General features: G+C 47.6%; 1 protein-coding gene across 2 annotated transcripts in view; it reads left to right on the top strand.

The window, feature by feature from the left end:
• The first annotated feature begins 4,865 nt into the window (after positions 1-4,865).
• The window catches only part of LOC140398981 (G2/M phase-specific E3 ubiquitin-protein ligase-like), a 449,971-nt gene continuing 428,170 nt past the window's right edge, over positions 4,866-26,666 (top strand). The window contains exon 1 of one of the 2 annotated variants that reach the window (XM_072488016.1): positions 4,866-4,999. Coding sequence is in view for 1 of the 2 variants with exons in the window: in XM_072488009.1 (XP_072344110.1) it covers positions 4,980-4,999 (20 nt within the window). In the remaining variant the exon portion in view is untranslated. The remainder of the gene's footprint in view (positions 5,000-26,666) is intronic. The other variant, XM_072488009.1, reaches the window with a different exon arrangement.

Here is a 26,666-nt window from a genome sequence, read left to right on the forward strand (position 1 = left end):
TTGTGGCCCACGCCCTTCCCTGGCCAGAGGTCACAGTTGTTATTGGGGCTTCCGGGTTGAGAAGAACTACGTGCCGGAAGCTGCCACAGTGTGAAGCTCCTATAGTGTGAAGACCCACGTCCTGGATTCTCCCGCACTGTGAAGATCCACGTCCTGGAATCTCCCGCAGTGTAAAGATCCTCATCCTGGAATCTGCGGCAGCGTGAAGATCCATGTCCTGGAATCCCCCGCAGTGTGAATGTCCCCATCCTGGAGTCTCCCACAGTGTGAAGATCCAAGACCTGGAATCTCCCGCAGTGTGAAGATCCTCATCCTGGAATCTGCGGCAGTGTGAAGATCCATGTCCTGGAATCCCCCGCAATGCGAATGTCCCCATCCTGGAGTCTCCACAGTGTGAAGATCCAAGTCCTGGAATCTCCCGCAGTGTGAAGGTCCACGTCTTGGAATCTCCGGGAGCATTAAGATCCATGTCCTGGAATTTCCCGCAGTGAGAGGTCCACATCCTCGAATCTCCCGCAGTTTGAAGATCACTGTCCTGGAATTTCCCACAGTGTGAAGATCCACGTCCTGGAATTTCCTGCAGTGTGAAGATCCACGTCCTGGAATATGCCGCAGTGTGAAGATCCAAGTCCTGAAATCTCCTGCAGTGTCAAGATCCAAGTTCTGGAATCTCACACAGTGTGAAGATCCACGTCCTGGAATTTCCTGCAGTGTGAAGATCCACGTCCTGGAATATGCCGCAGTGTGAAGATCCCCGTCCTGGACTCACACAGTGTGAAGATCCCCGTCCTGGAATCTCCCGCAGTGTGAAGATCCACGTCCTGGAATATGCTGCAGTGTGAAGATTCAATCCTGGGCTCTCCCGCAGTTGTGAAGATCCCTGTCCTGGAATCTCCCGCAGTATGAAGATCCAAGTTCTGGAATCTCACACAGTGTGAAGATCCCCGTCCTGGAATCTCCCGCAGTGTGAAGATCCACGTCCTGGAATCTGCGGTAGTGTGAAGATCCCTGTCCTGGAATCTGCGGCAGTGTGAAGATTCCCGTCCTGGAATCTGCAGCAGTGTGAAGATCGCCGTCCTGGAATCTCCCGCAGTGTGAAGATACCTGGCCTTGAATCTCCCGCAGTGTGAAGATCCACGTGCTTGAATCTGCTGCAGTGTGAAGATCTTGGTCCTGGAATCTCCGCAAGTGTGAAGATCCAAGTCCTGGAATCTCCTGCAGTGTCAAGATCCAAGTTCTGGAATCTCATACAGTGTGAAGAGCCCCGTCCTGGAATCTCCCACAGTGTGAAGATCCCTGTCCTGGAATTTCCCGGAGTGTGAAAATCCCCATCCTGGAATCTCCCGCAGTGTGAATATACAATCCTGGAATCTCCCGCAGTTGTGAAGATCCCTGTCCTGGAATCTCCCGCAGTATGAAGATCATCGTCCTGGAATCTCCCGCAGCATGAAGATCCCCTTCCTGGAATCTCTCGCAGTGTGAAGATCAATGTCCTGGAATCTCCCGCAGTATGAAGATCCCCGTCCTGCAATCTCCCGCAGTGTGAATATCCAATCCTGGAATCTCCCGCAGTTGTGAAGATCCCTGTCCTGGAATCTCCCGCAGTATGAAGATCCCCGTCCTGGAATCTCCCGCAGCATGAAGATCCCCTTCCTGGAATCTCTCGCAGTGTGAAGATCAATGTCCTGGAATCTCCCGCAGTATGAAGATCCCCGTCCTGCAATCTCCCGCAGTGTGAATATCCAATCCTGGAATCTCCCGCAGTTGTGAAGATCCCTGTCCTGGAATCTCCCGCAGTATGAAGATCCCCGTCCTGGAATCTCCCGCAGCATGAAGATACCCTTCCTGGAATCTCTCGCAGTGTGAAGATCAATGTCCTGGAATCTCCCGCAGTATGAAGATCCCCGTCCTGCAATCTCCCGCATTGTGAATATCCAATCCTGGAATCTCCCGCAGTTGTGAAGATCCCTGTCCTGGAATCTCCCGCAGTATGAAGATCCCCGTCCTGGAATCTCCCGCAGTGTGACAATCCCCATCCTGCAATCTCCCGCAGTGTGAAGATCGCCGTCCTGGAATGTCTCGCAGTGTGAAGATCCCTGGTTTGAAAGCTCATGCCATTTGTGGCCCACGCCCTTCCCTGGCCAGAGGTCACAGTTGTTATTGGGGCTTCCGGGTTGAGAAGAACTACGCGCCGGAAGCTGCCACAGTGTGAAGCTCCTATAGTGTGAAGACCCACGTCCTGGATTCTCCCGCACTGTGAAGATCCACGTCCTGGAATCTCCCGCAGTGTAAAGATCCTCATCCTGGAATCTGCGGCAGCGTGAAGATCCATGTCCTGGAATCCCCCGCAGTGTGAATGTCCCCATCCTGGAGTCTCCCACAGTGTGAAGATCCAAGACCTGGAATCTCCCGCAGTGTGAAGATCCTCATCCTGGAATCTGCGGCAGTGTGAAGATCCATGTCCTGGAATCCCCCGCAATGCGAATGTCCCCATCCTGGAGTCTCCACAGTGTGAAGATCCAAGTCCTGGAATCTCCCGCAGTGTGAAGGTCCACGTCTTGGAATCTCCGGGAGCATTAAGATCCATGTCCTGGAATTTCCCGCAGTGAGAGGTCCACATCCTAGAATCTCCCGCAGTTTGAAGATCACTGTCCTGGAATTTCCCACAGTGTGAAGATCCACGTCCTGGAATTTCCTGCAGTGTGAAGATCCACGTCCTGGAATATGCCGCAGTGTGAAGATCCAAGTCCTGGAATCTCCTGCAGTGTCAAGATCCAAGTTCTGGAATCTCACACAGTGTGAAGATCCACGTCCTGGAATTTCCTGCAGTGTGAAGATCCACGTCCTGGAATATGCCGCAATGTGAAGATCCCCGTCCTGGACTCACACAGTGTGAAGATCCCCGTCCTGGAATCTCCCGCAGTGTGAAGATCCACGTCCTGGAATATGCTGCAGTGTGAAGATTCAATCCTGGGCTCTCCCGCAGTTGTGAAGATCCCTGTCCTGGAATCTCCCGCAGTATGAAGATCCAAGTTCTGGAATCTCACACAGTGTGAAGATCCCCATCCTGGAATCTCCCGCAGTGTGAAGATCCACGTCCTGGAATCTGCGGTAGTGTGAAGATCCCTGTCCTGGAATCTGCGGCAGTGTGAAGATTCCCGTCCTGGAATCTGCAGCAGTGTGAAGATCGCCGTCCTGGAATCTCCCGCAGTGTGAAGATACCTGGCCTTGAATCTCCCGCAGTGTGAAGATCCACGTGCTTGAATCTGCTGCAGTGTGAAGATCTTGGTCCTGGAATCTCCGCAAGTGTGAAGATCCAAGTCCTGGAATCTCCTGCAGTGTCAAGATCCAAGTTCTGGAATCTCATACAGTGTGAAGAGCCCCGTCCTGGAATCTCCCACAGTGTGAAGATCCCTGTCCTGGAATTTCCCGGAGTGTGAAAATCCCCATCCTGGAATCTCCCGCAGTGTGAATATACAATCCTGGAATCTCCCGCAGTTGTGAAGATCCCTGTCCTGGAATCTCCCGCAGTATGAAGATCACCGTCCTGGAATCTTCCGCAGCATGAAGATCCCCTTCCTGGAATCTCTCGCAGTGTGAAGATCAATGTCCTGGAATCTCCCGCAGTATGAAGATCCCCGTCCTGCAATCTCCCGCAGTGTGAATATCCAATCCTGGAATCTCCCGCAGTTGTGAAGATCCCTGTCCTGGAATCTCCCGCAGTATGAAGATCCCCGTCCTGGAATCTCCCGCAGTGTGACAATCCCCATCCTGCAATCTCCCGCAGTGTGAAGAATCCCATCCTGGAATCTCCCGCAATGTGAATATTCAATCCTGGAATCTCCCGCAGTTGTGAAGAGCCCTGTCCTGGAATCTCCCGCAGTATGAAGATCCACGTCCTGGAATCTCACGCAGTGTAAAGAACCTTATCCTGGATCTCCCGCAGTGTGAAAATCCCCGTCCTGGAATCTCTCGCAGTGTGAAGATCCCTGGTTTGAAAGCTCATGCCATTTGTGGCCCACGCCCTTCCCTGGCCAGAGGTCACAGTTGTTATTGGGGCTTCCGGGTTGAGAAGAACTACGCGCCGGAAGCTGCCACAGTGTGAAGCTCCTATAGTGTGAAGACCCACGTCCTGGAATCTCCCGCACTGTGAAGATCCACGTCCTGGAATCTCCCGTAGTGTAAAGATCCTCATCCTGGAATCTGCGGCAGTGTGAAGGTCCATGTCCTGGAATCCCCCGCAGTGTGAATATTCCCATCCTGGAGTCTCCCACAGTGTGAAGATCCAAGTCCTGGAATCTCCCGCAGTGTGAAGATCCTCATCCTGGAATCTGCGGCAGTGTGAAGATCCATGTCCTGGCATCCCCCGCAGTGTGAATGTCCCCATCCTGGAGTCTCCCACAGTGTGAAGATCCAAGTCCTGGAATCTCCCGCAGTGTGAAGGTCCACGTCTTGGAATCTCCGGGAGCATTAAGATCCATGTCCTGGAATTTCCCGCAGTGGGAGGTCCACATCCTAGAATCTCCCGCAGTTTGAAGATCCCTGTCCTGGAATTTCCCACAGTGTTAAGATCCACGTCCTGGAATCTCCTGCAGTGTGAAGATCCAAGTTCTGGAATATGCCGCAGTGTGAAGATCCCCGTCCTGGAATTTCCTGCAGTGTGAAGATCCCAGTCCTGGAATATGCCGCAGTGTGAAGATCCCCGTCCTGGACTCACACAGTGTGAAGATCCCCGTCCTGGGCTCTCCCGCAGTTGTGAAGATCGCCGTCCTGGAATGTCTCGCAGTGTGAAGAGCCACGGTTTGAAAGCTCATGGCATTTGTGGGTCACGCCCTTCCCTGGCCAGAGGTCACAGTTGTTGTTGGGGCTTCCGGGTTGAACAGAACTACGCGCCGGAAGCTGCGAATTTGAATCTGAGCGCCGTTGCAAAGTAACAAAGAAGGAGGGAGACGCGGTGCTGGAAGAGGTTAATCCAGGGGATGAGGAAACCAGTGCGACGGTGAGTTAGGTTGAAGCCTGAATGGCGCTGTGGAAATTGTCCGTGCGACTCTGGTGCTTTAGACTTAAGACAGCAAAGCTGAGGTAGCGGAAGAGTAAAGAGGCGGGCGGTTTGGGGCCTGAAGCCCGGGTCCCTGAACCCGTTCCTGTTTATTGAAGCATAATTGTTATATAGGTCGAAATTTTATCTAAATTTCCGGTTTCGACATAGGTCGTTGGGAAAAAATAAGTGATAGCGAGTCATCTCACTAAATATCTGCCAAATTGCCTACTGGAGAGGTGGTTTCAAACAGTAAATCTGTTGTCAATATCAATTCGACTTCGCGTTTTATCACCGTAATACCCGTTGTAGTCTGTCATTGTCTGAAACTGTTTATTGGAATTGTGTCTAATTCATTGGCGAATTTCTAATATGTACATTGTATTTTTCTGTATCAGCCGGTGCCCATTCATTGGCTGTTCTTTCAGTTTCTCCTCATTACCCCCCCCCCCCCCCCACACACACACACACACACTCAGCCATTGTAGCGCCCCCCTGCCCTTGCCCTCGATGCCCATGCCATCGCCCCTCATCCCCCCTCCCCTGGTCCTGTATCTATTGGACACATTATTAATGCAGAACACTTCACTCATTAACACGAACAAACCTGAATCGAAATTTCCTACATCATCCAGTGTATAAGGAAGTATCAGTAACAAATCCAGAGTTACCAATATGAACTTACTTTTCATTTAAATTTTTAAAAATAGCTTTAAACTGGCAAGCTATCAGGCATTTAATTGTGAGTTAAGTAGCCAGTCAGCTATTGCTCGGGTTTATCACAAGGATGCTAGTGTAGATTTTGGATAGCATCGTCTTCCAGAAAAGCTAACCAGCATCCTGATATTGCCCTTTGTGAGAAACACTTGATTCATGGGGCCAGATATTCTACACCCAGGGAACTAAAGGAGTTGGCCATGGAAATAGTCAAACCATTGGTTGTCATCTTCCAAAGTTCTATAGATTCTGGAACAGCCTTGGCAGAATGGACGGTGGAAAAATTTAACCCTGCTATTTAAGTAAAGGAGAGAGGGGGGAAACAGGGCATTGCGGACTGAATGCCCGAACATCAGTAGTAGGAAAATGCTAGAGTCAGTAAGGGTGCAATATCTGGACTCTTGGCAAATATCACATGGATTTATAAATGGGAAATCATGTTTGGCAAACCTACTGGAGTTTGCTGAAGATTAACATAGATTAACATAAACATAGATTAACATAGAATTTACAGTGCAGAAGGAGGCCATTCGCACCAGCTCTTGGAAAGAGCACCCTCCCCAAGGTCAACACCTCCACCCGATCCCCATAACCCTTTTCACAGTAACTTCATTTGAAGCCTACTTGTGACAATAAGCGATTTTCTTTTCATTTCATTTCATAACCCAGTAACCCCACCCAACACTAAGGGCAATTTTGGACACTAAGGGCAATTTATCATGGCCAATCCACCTAACCTGCACATCTTTGGACTGTGGGAGGAAACCGGAGCACCTGGAGGAAACCCACGCGCACACTGGGAGGATGTGCAGACTCCGCACAAACAGTGACCCAAGCAGGAATTGAACCTGGGACCCTGGAGCTGTGAAGCAATTGTGCTATCCACAATGCCACCGTGCTGCCTCGGTAGTGGAGGGAACTTGTGTCTAGCGTCTGAGGAGATAGGGGAGGCCCTAAATGAATATTTTGCTTCAGTATTCACTAGAGAGATGGAACTTGTTGCTCATGAGAACAGCGTGAACCAGGTTAATCGACTCGAACAGGCTGATATTAAGAAGGAGGATGTGGGGGAAATTTTGAAAAGCATCAGGAAGATAAGTCGCCTGTGGCTGACAGGATATACCCAAGGTTACTACGGGAAATGAGGGAGGAGATTGCTGCGCCGTTGCCGATGATCTTTGCGTCCTCATTCTCCACTGGAGTACTACTGGATGATTGAACATAGAAAATACAGCACAGAACAGGCCCTTCGGCCCACAATGTTGTGCCGAACCTTTGTCCTAGATTAATCATAGATTATCATTGAATTTACAGTGCAGAAGGAGGCCATTCGGCCCCCCCGAGTCTGCACCGGCCCCCGGAAAGAGCACCCCACCCAAATTCAACACCTCCACCCAACACCAAGGGCAATTTGGACATTAAGGGCAATTTATCATTGGCCAATTCACCTAACCCGCACATCTTTGGATTGTGGGAGGAAACCGGAGCACCCGGAGGAAACCCACGCAGACACGGGGAGGACGTGCAGACTCCGCACAGACAGTGACCCAAGCCGGAATCGAACCTGGGACCCTGGAGCTGTGAAGCAATTGTGCAATCCACAATGCTACCGTGCTGCCCTTGAGAACAAATAAATCTACACTATATCATTTAACCGTAATCCATGTACCTATCCAATAGCTGCTTGAAGGTCCCTAATGTTTCCGACTCAACTACTTCCACAGGCAGTGCATTCCATGCCCCCACTACTCTCTGGGTAAAGAACCTACCTCTGATATCCCTCCTATATCTTCCACCTTTCACCTTAAATTTATGTCCCCTTGTAATGGTTTGTTCTACCCGGGGAAAAAGTCTCTGACTGTCTACTCTATCTATTCCCCTGATCATCTTATAAACCTCTATCAAGTCGCCCCTCATCCTTCTCCGTTCTAATGAGAAAAGGCCTAGCACCCTCAACCTTTCCTCGTAAGACCTACTCTCCATTCCAGGCAACATCCTGGTAAATCTTCTTTGCACCTTTTCCAAAGCTTCCACATCCTTCCTAAAATGAGGCGACCAGAACTGTACACAGTACTCCAAATGTGGCCGTACCAAAGTTTTGTACAGCTGCATCATCACCTCACGGCTCTTAAATTCAATCCCTCTGTTAATGAACGCGAGCACACCATAGGCCTTCTTCACAGCTCTATCCACTTGAGTGGCAACTTTCAAAGATGTATGAACATAGACCCCAAGATCTCTCTGCTCCTCCACATTGCCAAGAACTCTACCGTTAACCCTGTATTCCGCATTCATATTTGTCCTTCCAAAATGGACAACCTCACACTTTTCAGGGTTAAACTCCATCTGCCACTTCTCAGCCCAGCTCTGCATCCTATCTATGTCTCTTTGCAGCCGACAACAGCCCTCCTTACTATCCACAACTCCACCAATCTTCGTATCGTCTGCAAATTTACTGACCCACCCTTCAACTCCCTCATCCAAGTCATTAATGAAAATCACAAACAGCAGAGGACCCAGAACTGATCCCTGCGGTACGCCACTGGTAACTGGGATCCAGGCTGAATATTTGCCATCCACCACCACTCTCTGACTTCTATCGGTTAGCCAGTTCGTTATCCAACTGGCCAAATTTCCCACTATCCCATGCCTCCTTACTTTCTGCATAAGCCTACCATGGGGAACTTTATCAAATGCCTTACTAAAATCCATGTACACTACATCCACTGCTTTACCTTCATCCACATGCTTGGTCACCTCCTCAAAGAATTCAATAAGATTTGTAAGGCAAGACCTACCCCTCACAAATCCGTGCTGACTATCCCTAATCAAGCAGTGTCTTTCCAGATGCTCAGAAATCCTATCCTTCAGTACCCTTTCCATTACTTTGCCTACCACCGAAGTAAGACTAACTGGCCTGTAATTCCCAGGGTTATCCCTAGTCCCTTTTTTGAACAGGGGCACGACATTCGCCACTCTCCAATCCCCTGGTACCACCCCTGTTGACAGTGAGGACGAAAAGATCATTGCCAACGGCTCTGCAATTTCATCTCTTGCTTCCCATAGAATCCTTGGATATATCCCGTCAGGCCCGGGGGACTTGTCTATCCTCAAGTTTTTCAAAATGCCCAACACATCTTCCTTCCTAACAAGTATTTCCTCGAGCTTACCAATCTGTTTCACACTGTCCTTTCCAACAATATCGCCCCTCTCATTTGTAAATACAGAAGAAAAGTACTCGTTCAAGACCTCTCCTATCTCTTCAGACTCAATACACAATCTCCCGCTACTGTCCTTGATCGGACCTACCCTCGCTCTAGTCATTCTCATATTTCTCACATATGTGTAAAAGGCCTTGGGGTTTTCCTTGATCCTACCCGCCAAAGATTGTTCATGCCCTCTCTTAGCTCTCCTAATCCCTTTCTTCAGTTCCCTCCTGGCTATCTTGTATCCCTCCAATGCCCTGTCTGAACCTTGTTTCCTCAGCCTTACATAAGTCACCTTTTTCTTCTTAACAAGACATTCAACCTCTCTTGTCAACCATGGTTCCCTCACTCGACCATCTCTTCCCTGCCTGACAGGGACATACATATCAAGGACACGTAGCACCTGTTCCTTGAACAAGTTCCACATTTCACTTGTGTCCTTCCCTGCCAGCCTATGTTCCCAACTTATGCACTTCAATTCTTGTCTGACAACATCGTATTTACCCTTCCCCCAATTGTAAACCTTGCCCTGTTGCACGTACCTATCCCTCTCCATTACTAAAGTGAAAGTCACAGAATTGTGGTCACTATCTCCAAAATGCTCCCCCACTAACAAATCTATCACTTGCCCTGGCTCATTACCCAGTACTAAATCCAATATTGCCCCTCCTCTGGTCGGACAATCTACATACTGCGTTAGAAAAGCTTCCTGGACACACTGCACAAACACCACCCCATCCAAACTATTTGATCGAAAGAGTTTCCACTCAATATTTGGGAAGTTAAAGTCGCCCATGACTACTACCCTATGACTTCTGCACCTTTCCAAAATCTGTTTCCCAATCTGTTCCTCCACATCTCTGCTACTATTGGGGGGCCTATAGAAAACTCCTAACAAGGTGACTGCTCCTTTCCTATTTCTGACTTCAACCCATACTACCTCAGTAGGCTGATACTCCTCGAACTGCCTTTCTGCAGCTGTTATACTATCTCTAATTAATAATGCCACCCCCCCACCTCTTTTACCACCCTCCCTAATCTTATTGAAACATCTATAACCAGGGACCTCCAACAACCATTTCTGCCCCTCTTCTATCCAAGTTTCCGTGATGGCCACCACATCGTAGTCCCAAGTACCGATCCATGCCTTAAGTTCACCCACCTTATTCCTGATGCTTCTTGCGTTGAAGTATACACACTTCAACCCCTCTCCGTGCCTGCAAGTACTCTCCTTTGTCAGTGTTCCCTTCCCCACTGCCTCATTACACGCTTTGGCGTCCTGAATATCTTAGTTGCTGGACTACAAATCCGGTTCCCATTCCCCTGCCAAATTAGTTTAAACCCTCCCGAAGAGTACTAGCAAACCTCCCTCCCAGGATATTGGTGCCCCTCTGGTTCAGATGCAACCCGTCCTGCTTGTACAGGTCCCACCTCCCCCAGAATGCGCTCCAATTATCCAAATACCTGAAGCCCTCCCTCCTACACCATTCCTGCAGCCACGTGTTCAACTGCACTCTCTCCCTATTCCTAGCCTCGCTATCACGTGGCACCGGTAACAAACCAGAGATGACAACTCTGTCTGTCCTGGCTTTTAACTTCCAGCCTAACTCCCTAAACTTGTTTATTACCTCCACACCTCTTTTCCTACCTATGTCGTTGGTACCAATGTGCACCACGACTTCTGGCTGCTCCCCCTCCCCCTTAAGGATCCTGAAGACACGATCCGAGACATCCCTGGCCCTGGCACCCGGGAGGCAACATACCTTCCGGGAGTCTCGCTCGCGACCACAGAATCTCCTATCTATTCCCCTAACCATTGAATCTCCTACAACTATTGCTTTTCTATTCTCCCCTCTTCCCTTCTGAGCCCCAGAGCCAGACTCAGTGCCAGAGACCTGGCCGCTAGGGCCTTCCCCCGGTAGGTCATCCCCCCCCCCAACAGCATCCAAAACTGTATACTTGTTTTGAAGGGGAACGGCCACGAGGGATCCCTGCACTTTCTGCCTGTTTGTTTTTTTCCCCCTGACTGTAACCCAGCTATTCTTGTCCTGTACCTTGGGTGTGGTTACCTCCTTGTAACTCTTCTCAATCACCCCCTCTGCCTCCCGGATGATCCTAAGTTCATCCAGCTTCAGCTCCAGTTCCCTAACACGGTCTTTGAGGAGCTGAAGTTGGGTGCACTTCCCGCAGGTATAGTCAGTGGGGACACCGGTGGTATCCCTCACCACCCACATCCTACAGGAGGAGCATGTAACTGGCCTAGCCTCCATTCCCTCTTACCTTACAGAATATAGCTGCTGTGTGGACTAACTAGATCTCCGCCCTCCGACTCTGCTCCCAGTCAGCTACACTTCCTGTAAACTCCTGGCTCTCTTCGCACTCTTTGCGGAAATGTCGGAAACAGAATGAAAGGAGCACCTTACTCCCTCCTCCCCTAACTCCCTCGGTCACCAAACTCTCACTATCGCACTCAAATGCACCAAATTCAGCACTCAGTGCAAAATTGGAGGGAAACAAATGTTGTTCTCCTGTTCAAGAAAGGAAATAGAGAAATCCCTGGGAATTACAGACCAGTCAGTCTTGCGTCTGTGGTGAGCAAAATTTTCGAAAGGATTCTGAGAGATAGGGTTTATGATTATTTAGAAAAACATAGTTTGATTAAAGATAGCATGGCTTTGTGAGGGGCAGGTCATGCCTCACAAGCCTCACACATCCTGAATTCTTTGAGGATGTGACGAGACACATTGATGAAGGTCGGGCAGTGGATGTGGTGTATATGGATTTCCGTAAGGCATTTGATAAGGTTCCCCATTGTAAACTCATTCAGAAAGTTAGGGGGCATGGGATACAGGGAAATTTGGCTGGCTGGATACAGAATTGGCTGGCCGAAAGAAGACAGCGAGTGGTAGTGCAAAGTATTCCGCCTGGAGGTTGGTGACCAGTGGTGTCTCGCAGGGGTCTGTTCTGGGACCTCTGCTCTTTGTGGTTTTTATAAATGACTTGGATGTGGAAGGGTGGGTTAGTAAGTTTGCCGATGACACCAAGGTTGGTGGAGTTGTAGATAGTGTTGAGGGCTGTTGCAGGTTACAACAGGACATTGACAGGGTGCAGAGCTGGCAGATGGACTTTAACCTAGTTGAATGTGAAGTGATTCATTTTGGAAGGTCAAATTTGAATGCTGAATACAGGGTTTAAGGCAGGATTCTTGCAGGTGTGGAGGGACAGAGGGATCTTGGGTCCATGTACATAGATCCCTCAAAGTTGCTACCCAGGTTGATGGGGTTGTAAAGAAGGCGTATGGTGTGTTGGCTTCCATTAACAGGGGGATTGGGTTTAAGAGCTGTAAGGTTTTGCTACAGCTTCATGAAACACTGGTTAGACCACACATGGAATATTGTGTCCAGTTCTGGTCGCCTCATTATAGGATGGATATAGATGCTTTGGAGAGGGTGCAGAGGAGATTTACCAGGATGCTGCCTGGACTGGAAGGCATGTCTTCTGAAGAAAGGTTGAGGGAGCTCAGGCTTTTCTCGCTGGAGCAAAGAAGGAAGAGAAGTGACTTGTTAGAGGTGTACAAGGTGATGAGAGGCATGGATAGAGTGGATAGCCAGAGACTTTTCCCCAGGGTGGAAATGGTTGCCATGAGGGGACATAATTTTAAGGTGATTGGAGGAAGGTATAGGGAAGATGTCAGAGGTAGGTTCTTCACAGAGCGAGTGGTGGGTGCTTGGATTGCACTGTCAGCAGAGGTGGTGGAGTCAGAGTCATGAGGGACATTTAAGCGACTCTTGGACAGGCACCTGAAGGGGTGTAGGTTAGGTTGATCTTAGATTAGGATAAATGGTCGGCACAAATTCGTGGGCTGAAGGGCCTGTACTGTGCTGTTCTATGTTGTATGTAACTGGTAGAATAGATGAGGGTCAGGGGGTCGGGATTGAAGGCGCTAGCAACAGAGCCACTCCCGATGGCCCCGGGGAAATACTCAGGGAGTCCGGTAATAATAGCTTCATTGGGAATTTGGAGGCAGTTTCACTATCATTTCGGGTTGGGGGCAGGGTCAAGGGAAATGCCGGTTCGGGGGAACCACAGATTTGTGGGATCAAAGCAAAGTGGGAGGAAGAGTGGGTATGTAGGAGGGGTTCTGTGCTCCGGAGAGTGAATGCCTCCACCTCGTGTGTGAGGTTGGGGCTGATAAAGCTGAAGGTGGTGTATAGAGCACACCTCACGAGGGCGAGAATGAGCTGATTCTTTGAAGGGGTAGAAGATGTGTGTGAATGTTGCGGGGTGGGGGTGGGCCAGCAAATCACGTTCATATGTTTTGGTCCTTTCCAAAGCTACAGGATTACTGGAACGAGGTTTTTAGGGTAATCTCTAAAGTGGAATCTTTAATGCAGAAGAGTGTGAGGTGATTCATTTTGGAAGGAATAACAGGAAGACAGAGTACTGTGCTAATGGTAAGATTCTTGGCAGTGTGGATGAGCAGAGAGATCTCGGTGTCCATGGACATAGATCCCTGAAAGTTGCCACCCAGGTTGAGAGGGTTGTTAAGGCGTACGGTGTGTTAGCTTTTATTGGTAGAGGGATTGAGTTTAGGAGCCATGAGGTCATATTGCAGCTGTACAACACTCTGGTGTGGCCGCATTTGGAGTATTGCATGCAATTCTGGTCGCCGCATTATAGGAAGCATTGGAAAGGGTGCAGAGGATCTCCAGATTACCAGAATGTTGCCTGGTATGACCATAAGACATTGGAGCGGAAGTAAGCCCATTCGGCCCATCGAGTCCACTCCACTATTCAATCATGGCTGATTTCAAATCCATTTACCCGCTCTCTCTCCATAGCCCTTAATTCCTCGAGAAATCAAGAATTTATCAACTTCTGTCTTAAAGACACTCAACGTCCCGGCCTCCACCGCCCTCTGTGGCAATGAATCCCACAGACCCACCACTCTCTGGCTGAAGAAATTTCTCCTCATCTCTGTTCTAAAGTGACTCCCTTTTATTCTAAGGCTGTGCTCCCTGGGTCCTAGTCTCCCCTGCTAATGGAAACAACTTCCCTACGTCTACCCTATCTAAGCCATTCATTATCTTGTAAGTTTCAATTAGATCTCCCCTCAACCTCCTAAACTCCAATGAATATAATCCCAGTATCCTCAGACGTTCATCGTATGTTAGGCCTACCATTCCTGGGATCATCCGTGTGAATCTCCGCTGGACCCGCTCCAGTGCCAGTATGTCCTTCCTGAGGTGTGGGGCCCAAAATTGCTCACAGTATTCTAAATGGGGCTTAACTAATGCTTTATAAAGCTTCAGAAGTACATCCCTGCTTTTATATTCCAAGCCTCTTGAGATAAATGACAACATTGCATTTGCTTTCTTAATTACGGACTCAACCTGCAAGTTTACCTTTAGAGAATCCTGGACTAGGACTCCCAAGTCCCTTTGCACTTCAGCATTATGAATTTTGTCACCGTTTAGAAAATAGTCCATGCCTCTATTCTTTTTTCCAAAGTGCAAGACTTCGCACTTGCCCACGTTGAATTTCATCTACCATTTCTTGGACCACTCTCCTAAACTGTCTAAATCTTTCTGCAGCCTCCCCACCTCCTCCACACTACTTGCCCCTCTTTGTATCATCGGCAAACTTAGCCAGAATGCCCCCAGTCCCGTCATCTAGATCGTTAATATATAAAGAGAACGGCTGTGACCCCAACACTGAACCCTGCGGGACACCACTCGTCACCGGTTGCCATTCCGAAAAATAACCTTTTATCCCAACTGTCTGCCTTCTGCCTGACAGCCAATCGTCAATCCATGTTAGTACCTTGCCTCGAATACCATGGGCCCTTATTTTACTCAGCAGTCTCCCGTGAGGCACCTTTATCAAAGGCCTTTTGGAAGTCAAGATAGATAACATCCATTGGCTCTCCTTGGTCTAACCTATTTGTTATCTCTTCAAAGAACTCTAACAGGTTTGTCAGGCACGACCTCCCCTTACTAAAGCCATGCTGACTTGTCCTAATCCGACCCTGCACTTCCAAGAATTTAGAAATCTCATCCTTAACAATGGATTCTAGAATCTTGCCAACAACCGAGGTTAGGCTAATTGGCCTATAATTTTCCATCTTTTTCCTTGTTCCCTTCTTGAACAGGGGGGTTACAACAGCGATTTTCCAATCCTCTGGGATTTTCCCTGACTCCAGTGACTTTTGAAAGATCATAACTAACGCCTCCACTATTTCTTCAGCTATCTCCTTTAGAACTCTAGGATGTAGCCCATCTGGGCCCGGAGATTTATCAATTTTTAGGCCTCTTAGTTTCTCTAGCACTTTCGCCTTTGTGATGGCTACCATATTCAACTCTGCCCCCTGACTCTCCTGAATTGTTGGGATATTACTCATGTCTTCTACTGGAGGGAAGATCTTATGAGGAAAGGCTGACGGACTTGAGGTTGTTTTCGTTGGAGAGAAGAAGGTTAAGAGGTGACTTAATTGAGACATACAAGATGATCAGAGGATTGGATAGGGTGGACAGTGAGAGCCTTTTTACTCTGATGACATGAGGGGACACGCCTTTAAATTAAGGGCGTGGAATGCCCTGCCTGCAACAGTAGTGGACTCGCCAACGCTAAGGACATTCAAATGGTCATTGGATAGATATATGGACAATAAGGGAATAGTGTAGATGGGTTTTAGAGTGGTTTCACAGGTCGGCGCAACATCGAGGGCCGAAGGGCCTGTACTGCGCAGTAATGTTCTATGGTGCACGTAAAACTGGACCCGGGCCCCCGGGTGGCCGTATTCGGGGTGTCGGGCCAGCCGGGGTTGGAAACGGGTGTGGAGGCGGATGTTGTCGCCTTCGCCTCGTTGATCGCCCGAAGGCGGATCCTGATGGGATGGAGAGCAACCTCTTCTCCCCCCCCCCCCCCCCCCCCCCGTGCCCTGTTGGAATTCTTCACTCTTGAGAAGTTTGAACTAAAGGGAAGGATGGAGGCGTTCTACAATTCATTGGCGTTATTCATTCTGGATAACATCGAGCATTAGTTGGGGGGGGGGGGGGCGGGAGGGGGACTGTATGTGTTAATGGTGACTATGGGTGATTCCTGATTCCTTTTTATCATTTGTTTATGTGAACATGCGGGCTAATGTTTGGGGTTTGGTGGGAGGATGGGATCGTTGTTATTGATATGGGGATTGACATATTACTGATTATTGTTTTTGTTGGTGGGTGTAAATCTGGGAGAAAATGTGAAAAAGGAGGAGAATAACAATATTTAAAAAAAAAAAAAACAGATAAGGGTGATAAAGTCCCACATAAGAGGTTAGTGTGTAAATTAAAGTGCTTGGGATCGGGAGTAATATTGATTGACAGTTGGTTCGTGATCAGGAAACAGTGGGAATAAATGGGTCTTTTGCCAAGTGGCAGATGGTAATGAGTGGGGTCCTGCAAGGGCCAGTGCTTCAGCCCCAGCTATTCATGATATACATCAATTATTTGGTTGAGGGAACCAAAAGTAATATTTCCAAGTTTGCAATGAAACTTGGTAGGAAGGTGAGGGATTGAGCTAAGTTGAGTGAGTGGGACAATATATGGCATTTGCAGTATAACGCGGATAAATGTGAAGTTATCCACTCGAATGGAGAAACAGAATGGCACAGTATTATTTAAATAGTGATAGATTGGGAAATGTTGACGTAGAAAGGGACCTCGGTGTCCTCGTGCACCAGTCACCGAAAGCAAGCATGCAGGTGCAGCAATCAGTCAGGGAGGCAAATCGTATGTTGGTTTATTGTAAGAGGACTTCAGTCCCAAGAGCAAGCGTGCCTTCCTGCAGCTGGAGTATTATGTGCAGTTTTGGTCTCCTTATCTAAGAAAGGATGTATTTGCCGTAGATGAAGTACAGTGAAGGTTCTGCTAGGGTGGCAGGATTGTCGCATGAGCAGAGATTGGGTCAACTGGGCCTGTATTGGAATAGAGAAGAATGAGAGGGGATCTAACGTTTAGAATTCTGATTGGGTGGACAGACTGGATTCAGGGATGTTGTTTCGTCTGGATGGGTGGGAGGTCGAGAACAAAAGGTCACAGTCTCAGGATATGGGTTGGGCCATTTAGGACTGAGAAATGTCTTCACTCAGAAGCTGGTGAACCTGTGGAATTCTCTGCCACAAAAGACTGTGGAGGCCAAGTCACTGAATATATTTAAGGAAAGGGACTTCTAGATGTTAAAGCTGTGAAGGGGTGGGACAGCACTTGAGTATGGCATTAAGATGGAGGATCAGCCGTGATAATAAGAACAAAGAAAATTACAGCACAGGAACAGGCTCTTCAGCTCTCCAAGCCTGCACTGACCATGCTGCCCGTCTGAACTAAAACCCTCTACCATTCCGGGGACCATATCCCTCTTCCCATCTTATTCACGCATTTGTCAAGAAGCCCCTTTAAAAGTCACTATCGTACCTGCTTCCACTACCTCTCCCAGCAGCGAGTTTGAGGCTCCCACCACCCTCTGGGGTAAACAAAAACTTGCTTCGTACGTCTCTTTTAAAACATTCCCTCGCACCTTAAACCTATGCCCCCTAGTAATTGACTCTTCCACCCTGGGAAAAATCTTCTGACTATCCACTCTGTCGATACCCCTCATAATCTTTTAGGCTTCTATCAGGGTGCTCCTCAACCTCCGTCGTTCCAGTGAGAACAAACCAAGTTTCTCCAATCTCTCCTCCATAGCTAATGCCCTCCATACCAGGCAAGATCCTGATAAATCTTTTCTGTACCCTCTCCAAAGCCTCCACATCCTTCTGGTAGCGTGACACTGCGTTCCAAGTGCCGCCTAACTAAGGTTCTGTACAGCTGCACCATGACTTGCCAATTTTTGAACTCGCTGCCCCTGCCGAGGAAGGCAAGTATGCCGTATGCTTTCTTGAATACCTTCTCCACCTGTGTTGCCACTTTCAGTGACCTGTACACTTGTACATCCAGATCCCTCTGCCTATCAGTACTCTTAAAGGTTCTGCCATTTACTGTATATTTCCCACCAGCATTCGACCTTAAAAAATGCATTACCTCACATTTGTCCGGATTAAACTCTATCTGCCATCTCTCCACCCAAGTCCCCAGCCGCGTGATACCCTGCTGTATCCTCTGACAATCCTCATCTGTATCAGCAACACCAACCTTTGTGTTGCCCGCAAACTTACGAATCAAACCAATTACGTTTTCCTCTAAATCATTTATAGAACTATATATCAAACAGCAAAGGTACCAGCACTGATCCCTGAGGAACGCCCAAAGTCACAACCCTCCATTGTTGAATGGTGGAGCAAGCCTACTTCTCCTATTTTCGGTGTTTCACAAAGTTGAGTGTCTATGAATCAAAACTTTATACTCAAAGGAAAAGATAATTATTTTCTGTTCTTTCTGTCAGGCTAGCAGGATTTCTGGTGCCAGACCAGAGCAGGTTTATATTTTTTTTAAAAAAATCAGTTTTTTGAAATTGCTTCTGGAAGTCAAAGTTTCTTCTGACTCGAGGAAAACGCAATGATGTTGGCTCATAATGCATTTACATACATAGAAAATAGACGCATGAGGGGGCCATTCGGCCCTTCGAGACTGGTCCGGCATTCATTGTGATCATGGCTAATCATCACATTCAATACCCTGATCAAGCCTTCCCCCATATCCCTTGATCCCTTTAGTCTCAAGAGCTATATCAAATTCCTCCTTGTAATTCGCACAGTTTTTGCCTCAACCACTTTTTGTGATAGTGAATTCCACAGATTCATCACTCACTGGGTGAAGAAATTTCTCCTCACCTCAGTCCTAAAAGATTCACAGCTTATCCTCTTATCAAACTATGACCCCTAGTTCTGGACACCCCCACCATCTCTTTCTGAATCTCCCCTGTCTAATCCTATTAGCATTTTGTAAGCTTTTATGAGATCCCCTCTCACTCTTCTAAACTCCAATGAATGTAATCCGAACCAACTTAGTCTCTCCTCATATGACAGTATTGCCAGCCCAGGAATCAGCCTGGCAAATCTTTGCTGCTCTCCCTCCATAGCATCATATCATAGAATTTACAGTGCAGAAGGAGGCCATTCTCCCACCGAGTCTGCACCGGCTCTTGGAAAGAGCACCCTACCCAAGGTCAACACCTCCACCCTATCCCCATAACCCAGTAACCCCACCCAACACTAAGGGCAATTTTGGACACTAAGTGCAATTTATCATGGCCAATCCACCTAACCTGCACGTCTTTGGACTGTGGGAGGAAACCGGAGCACCCGGAGGAAACCCACGCAGACACGGGGGAATGTGCAGACTCCGCACAGATAGTGACCCAAGCCGGAATCGAACCTGGAACCCTGTGAAGCAATTGTGCTATCCACAATGCTACCGTGTTGCCTCAGATAAGGACATCAAAACATCCTTCCTCAGATAAGGACACCAAAACTGCACACACTACTCCAAGTGTGGCCTCATCAATGCCCTATGCAATTGTAGTAAAACATCCCTATTCCTATACTCAAATCCTCTCTCTATTGTTGCTGATTTTCTCCTTGGTTCAATTGCTCTGTTTTGTTACCTTTGCTCTCGAGTCGCCAGGTATCTTTATAATACCGCCACGAGGTTCAAGTCAAAGTAATGATCAATAACCCAATACACCAATTAGTAAGATTTAAATCAAAGCACATTTATTATACACAGTAATCACTACTCATGCACAAATTCTACGTCTAAACTACTTCTAGAACTAACAGGCCTATACTTAACTTCGGACTGGCCCATCAGGTCAGGGGAACAAATGGCCTTTCGTTCGGGTTCTGAGTCTGCGGGATTCGAAGTTGGTACGGAATGGTAGCTAGGAGCGCCTATCTCGTAGCGAGCGTTGAATCAAGACTTACTTTGTCGGGAGTCACTGCAGTGGTCATGGTTAATGTTGGTTCGTGTTACTGGGTGACCCGGGCAGGACGCAGAGCTGAAGAGAGAGTGATTTGAACTTGGGGCTTAACTCTTATAGTCCCCAGGGGAATCCCGCCTTTCGGGGCGGACCCTGTACCCGGCCCCAAGTGATTGGACTTTGTCCCAATCGCTTGTTTCGATTTTCTCCAATACTGGAGCGGTTCCCTGATCGATGGGCGGTCTTGAGGTGCTCGTTCACTTCCTTTGTGTTGGCTCCTGCTGGCGCCGAGGAGTCTGGCTTTGCTTTGTGCTTCCAAAATGTTACTCATTGTTCCCAGGGATTGCTCATCAGTATGCAGATGGCTGCTACTTTGGTATGCTGATGGTCGCTGGTATCGATGTTGTCTGGCCTTTGCAGAGGTAAATACACAGCAAACCTGCAGCTGCTGGTTTCTGTCTATGTTGGCTGATTTTCCCATCAGCCTTTGCCGTTCGCCATTTTAAATCGGGAGTTGGCCAATTTAGGTGGCTACACTATGAAGGCCAACATTACGTATGCTCTCATTAGTGCATGCTGTATCTGTGCACTTACTTTCAGCGACTGGCGCACAAGGGCACCAAGGTCTCGCTGAGTATTCACTACTCTCAATTTACACCCATTCAAATAATCTGCCTTCCACTCACTCAGCATTTCCAAATCCCGCTGAAGCACATCTGCATCCTTCTCACGGCTTACCCTCCCACCCAACTTTGTATCATCTGTAAATTTAGAAATACTACATTTAATTCCCTCGTTCAAATCATTAACATATGTCCTAAGCAAACCTGCCAATCAGAAAAAGACCCATTTATTCAAACTTTTTGCTTCCTATCTGCTAACCAGCTTCCTATCCATCTCGAGACACTACCTGCAATCCCATGCGCTTTAACTTTATATAGTTATCTGCTGTGTGAGACCTTGTCGAAAGCCTTCTGAAAGTGTAAATAACCACATCCACCACCGCGGTGTTCTCCCTGGTCAACTCTATTAGTTACATCTTCAGAGAATTCTAATAGATTTGTCGAGTATGATTTCCCCTTCATAAACCCATGCTGACTTTGTCTGATTATACCAAATGCTGTGCTATGAAATCCTTGATAATGGACTCCAGCAACTTCCCTACTACTGAGGTTAGGCTCATTAGTCTATAGTTCTCTGTTTTCTCTCTCCCTCTCTTTTTGAATAGTCGGGCGGTATTGGCTACCCTCCAGTATAACATAAAATTCCCAAGTTGTTCTCCAGAAAAACCTTAATTCTGAAAGAGAAACTGTAGAATTAAGGAGGGGCAAAATCAGGGCGTTTGTTTAAATGTTGCAGAAGGTCAGTCAATGAAGAAGCCGTGAAACATTGTTTGATAATCCAGTTCCAGCACCATTCGGCAATAGAATTCAACAAGATAAGAGTGTGGCAAAAATCAAAATGTTGCTGTCTTGTTTGTACCTATACATGCATGTTTTTGTTTTTAAAAAGCAATGGTAACTGATAAAGTGAATGCTATCCCTTTTCCATGCTTAAAGGGAGATGAGAGATGACCCTTCTATTAAAAGAGAGCAAATCGCTGAATATATTTTGGTTGATCAAGAGTTAACATAAAAACTTTCTCTTGCGTATACATAGCCTGGTTGAAATGAAAATGACAGTGACTGAACCCCCGCAAGTGTGGATAAACCGTAACTTATACTCAACATTGTACATGGAGTATTTTGCAAATCTTGTTCGACTTTTTGAACTTTTGTTCAATATGTAGAATTAGAAAGGTACCTTCAGCTATCTCGTGAAGACATTTTAACTTCTTTTAAGAGAAGAAAGGTCCTAGTTAATATTAGTTAACATTGGTTAATATTATTTGATATCAAAAAGGATGTATTTAATTTAAAGGGTAAGTCATGGCAGTAGGGCTCCAAACTATGGTGTGCTCTTTCTCCACGTGGGAGACCAGGAATGTTTCCAGCATGTGTGCAGGATGTTTCTGTCGCTGTAGCTCCTGGAAGACTGGGTTTCAGACCTGGAGCAGCGGCTGGAGACACTTTGGAGCATCCAAGTTTTGAAGACGAGAGCCTCAGAACTTGCTGCACCCCTAGCCAAGCTGTTCCAGTACAGCTACACCATTGGCATCTTACCCGGCAATATGGAAAATTGATTTCCTGTCTAATGTTTGAACCAAGGCTGTAATGAGGTTAGGAGCTGAGTGACCATGGCAGAACCCAAACTGAGTGTCCGTGAGCAGATTATTGCTGAGTAAGTGCTACTTGACAGCAGCGTTCACGACTCCTTCCATCACTTTGCTGATGATGGGGAGTAGACTGATAGGGCGGTAATTGGTTGGGTTGGATTTTCCTTGTTTTTGTGTACAGGACTCTTCTGCGCAACTAATTCATCCATTTTTTATTTCAAATGCTCCAAGCGTTCAGGTAAATAAAATGGATTAATTAGTTGTGCAGATGTTTATAAAGGAGTATGATATAGTTGGGATTAATAAGGAATGGCTCATGGTGAGCAAGGATGGGAGCTAAACATTGAGGGATATTCAGTTTTTAGGAAGAACAGACAGAAAGGAAAAGGTGGTGGAGTTTCATTGTTGATTAGAAGAAGATATTGAGGGGTGTGGAATCTGTATGGGTTGAGTTTAAAAAAACACCAAGGAGCAAAAAATATTTGTAGGCTTGTATACAGACCATCAAACTGCAGTGGTAATGTTGGGAACAGCATTAGACAGGAAATCAGAGATGCATGTGATAAAGGAACATCTGTGATTTATGGGTGATTTCAATCTGCATATAGATTGGGTGAATCAAATTAGTCACAGTACAAGAGAGAAGGAATTTTTGGAGTGCATGCGGGATAGTTTTCTGGACCAATATGTTGAGGAACCAACAAGGGAACCGGCCATCTTGGACTGTAGATCTCCAAATTTCTTTCTCTGTCAGTCTGGCCTCAATAAAAGTTGAGACGGATTCGCACGTAAACAGAAGTTATTTATTTAGCTTGCAAGCTTGAATCATCTTACAGAAACGTAAGAGACATCCAGCCTCTTGCATCCCAGAAAACGACTGAACTAAAAGACAAAGGGATCTCTGCAAAATCAATTCAAATGGTATCAAGTTTCACATACTCGACGGACATAGGTCAGCCTATGTCCCTCCTGACCTGTTCGATCTATTCTGATTGGCTCACTTCCAATCCCTTTCTCTGGCCCCTATCAATGCAGCATCACTCTCATAGACACACCTCTTCCTGCTTTTTCCATGCGGTCTCAAATTCCTTTGTCCCTAACTGCAAGAATCAAAGTGGCTTATTTCTACATTACATTAACTAGTAACTCTAAAGTAACTATTTTATATCACATTCGTCATTCCCTCCTTTTATCATTCCATGATAACCGAACTATCCAATCTATAGCTACGGTTCCTCATCTAAAAAGATCCGTCGCTGCATTTCCAATTCCTGTCTTAGCCCCCCTTCATCTGCCTCACCCTCATGGATTTTAACAGTTAAATTTTTTTTCTCGGTGATTGGGGCGGTGATCTGATCTAGTGCACCCCGCATTCTACCCATCACACATTTAAGGATGGCCAGGCCCACAAAGATGCAGCCGATAGCTACCACTAGATACATGGCCATATTTATCAACCAGTCCTTCCATCCTCCAGATCCCCAGTTACCCCAAGAGTCAGGATCCTGCATCCCGTCCAAGTGATCCCGTATGCGATCCATAAATTTAGTAATGTTAGCGGTCAAGTCCTGAACACCCATGATACACTTGCCCTGTACTATGGCGCATACCCCACCCTCACGGGCCAGAAGATAGTCAAGAGCATACCGGTTCTGCATTGCAAACAACCGTAGCTGAGACAACTCCTTAGTTATTGCCCCGAGGGCTCCCAAGGTTTCATTTCCCAAGATGGTAAGGCCGCAAATAAAATAATTCCGATCACTAACCGCCAAGGAACCCCCCCACACCTCCCAGTGTCAATACGCTCAGAATGCCCCACCCGGCTGAGTGGCCCCGGTTGGGTGCAAGAACCTGAGGTTTTTTCCAGTTCTCGCAAAATTCAGCAGAGACTGCCCGGCGTGCTAACTGATTATGCAGGTTCCACGCCGAAGGGCAGGGGACTGTGGTAGGGACTAGAGTCCCTATAGCAATTTGGCGGGGAAATGGGGTGACAAAACGTTGGTCGCCGTACCATTAAATAAAAAGTAGTATCCTTGTTCCGTGTGGAGACTAGCATCACAATCAGCATATCGGTTGCGTAAGGACCTCCCAGTAGCCCAGTTTATCCAATTTTGAAATGCCCATTCGGGCCGCCCAGCAATGCGGAAAGCCCTATTCCCAACAGTGATATGAGAGACATTCGCCCAGCCACAAAGGAGCTGGAGGCCAGCGTTCAATGGAACGCAAGTGGTGTTATAACAAACGCATTGGCCAGACGCCTGGGTGATATGGCACCTCCTGTCCGTACAGGTGGGAAACAGACATGTTATATTTGTGTCCACCTCTACCAGCAAACAGCCATATCCTTCACTGCTGAAACAATTCTCGTACGACCGGGAATCCCTATTGGGAGTGAAGTGGCTAGGTATGTACGCCCTCCACCGTCGCAGCCTATCGTACTGTGAATGGGAATTATCCTGAGGGAGGGGAAGGCAAATAGCCGGTGGTGCTGAATCCGGATCGTAAGGAAGAGTGACGTGCTCGGGCAATGGCTCGGAACGCTGACAATGAACCACCGTTTGGGGAGTGCCCCAAAGCGGTGAAACAGAAAATAACCTAGACACCGCTGCGGGGTTTGGGTAGCAGGCAACCCGTCCCTGGCCATACAGACGGTGGTAAATCTGGTAGAAGAGATTCATACTACCCGGGTTTTCCTCAGTTTGGCCTTTAATTAACTTAAGTGCATCTCCCGGTAACCTACGTTCTAGCTGTACTTCCCTTCTCACACGCCCCGTCCTCCCTCTAGTCCCTTTCTCTTTCTCATGGTCTCTTCCTACACTCTTCTGACAGCCTGATGTTACCTTTATTGTACCACTTTTAACACATCCAAAATCAAATTTACATGTATTCCAAAAACAAGGCAATGTCCATATAATGTTCCCTTCCCATCGCCGGGACCGGTGCAGCTGCTTCATGACTCCCGCATTCTCCTTAACTTTGATGACTTTCCATGAGTCGATACCATGTCCTCGTATATGGGGGCAGTGAAGAACATCACCTTTGCATAGGTGATGTATCCTTGTAGATTGGTTGGGGCTACACAGATACATAATATTCCCCTTTTCCATGTCCATCGCCAATAACACGCCAAGCGAAGTGAGGCCAAATATCAGACAGACTATGCGTAGCCACTCCATCATGCTCCACACCTGCAAAATAGCACTGGAGAAGGGAGGCAGGTTAGTATCCGACCTTTTACAGTAGTGGAGATGGACTCAATTTACAGTGATGTAGGTGGACCCAAGCACTTTGCCCCTCCACTTTAACTGCTGTGGGGGTGGTAAGGAGAACTTGGAAGGGCCCGTCCCATCGCGGCTCCGACCCCTTCCTAGTCCAATTTTTGACCATGACATAACTACCGGGCTGGACTGAAAGTGAGCTAGGTACTGGGGCAATGGCTGGTGAGCCGCACGGACTGGGCCATGGAGTTCCTTGAGCACTTGCGTAAGGGCTAGAACATAGGTGGTCATTTCTTCAGTCATCTGATGAAACTGAACCCGTCTGGGAACCTGCAGGCTCCAAGGAGTTCTAAGAGGCCTGCCATAAAGAATCTCGGCGGGAGAGAGCCGGGCTGGTCCCGCAGGTGTAACCCGCAGCTGGAAGAGGGCAACGGGGAGCAACTTAAGCCATGTCAGTCCCGTGTCTGCTCTTAATTTAGCCAATTTAGTTTTGAGGGTCTGATTGTGTCTCTCAACCACCCCGGCTGCCTGCGGTCTGTAAGCACAGTGTAACTGCTGGCGTATGCCCAACTGGGAGCAAAACTCCTTGTTAATTTGTCCAATAAAATGAGGCCCATTATCAGAACTTAACTGAGCTGGTATACCGTACCGGGGAATGATTTCCCTCATCAAGACTTTAACCACAGTAGCAGCTTTACTATAGATAGTCGGATACGCCTCCACCCATCTGCTGAACACATCCACAATGACCAAAACATATTTGTAACATTGACACCTTTCCAACTCAATGTAATCCATTTGGAGCGTCTCAAAGGGACCACTGGGCAACGGGGTTTGCCCCTCCCCACAAGGGATACCTTTTCCGGTGTTATATTGCTGACAAATCAAACACCGATTACTGATACTTTGGGCCAACCCCTGCATTTTAGGGTGCCACCAAGTGTCCAGCAACAAATCACTAGTCCCCCGAGCCCCACAATGAGTTGCAAAGTGTACACATTCGATGACCCATAAAGCCAGTACATCAGACATACAAGTCTGATGTGCAGGCGTGGTCCATAAAGAGGAAACAGAATCATATGTACAACCTAACCGTTTCCACATTTGTTTATCACTCTCAGGAGCGTCCTCCTGTAACCTTATGACGTCTTGGATGGTTGGCATTGGCTTGTCAGAAGCAGACACATTCATAGTAGATCGTTTAGTCTGACTTAACATTTTAGGCACCATCACTTGCTGAATTTGTGCGGCTGTGCGCGCTGCACAATCTGCTCGTTCATTACCAACGTCAACTGGGGTTGTACCATTCGTGTGGGCAGCGCATTTAATAACGGAAATCTGCGCTGGCAGAAGGAGGGCCTGCAGTAGGTCAT

The sequence above is a fragment of the Scyliorhinus torazame genome, chromosome 2 (genome assembly GCF_047496885.1).
Source record: "Scyliorhinus torazame isolate Kashiwa2021f chromosome 2, sScyTor2.1, whole genome shotgun sequence".
NCBI classification, from domain to species: domain Eukaryota; kingdom Metazoa; phylum Chordata; class Chondrichthyes; order Carcharhiniformes; family Scyliorhinidae; genus Scyliorhinus; species Scyliorhinus torazame.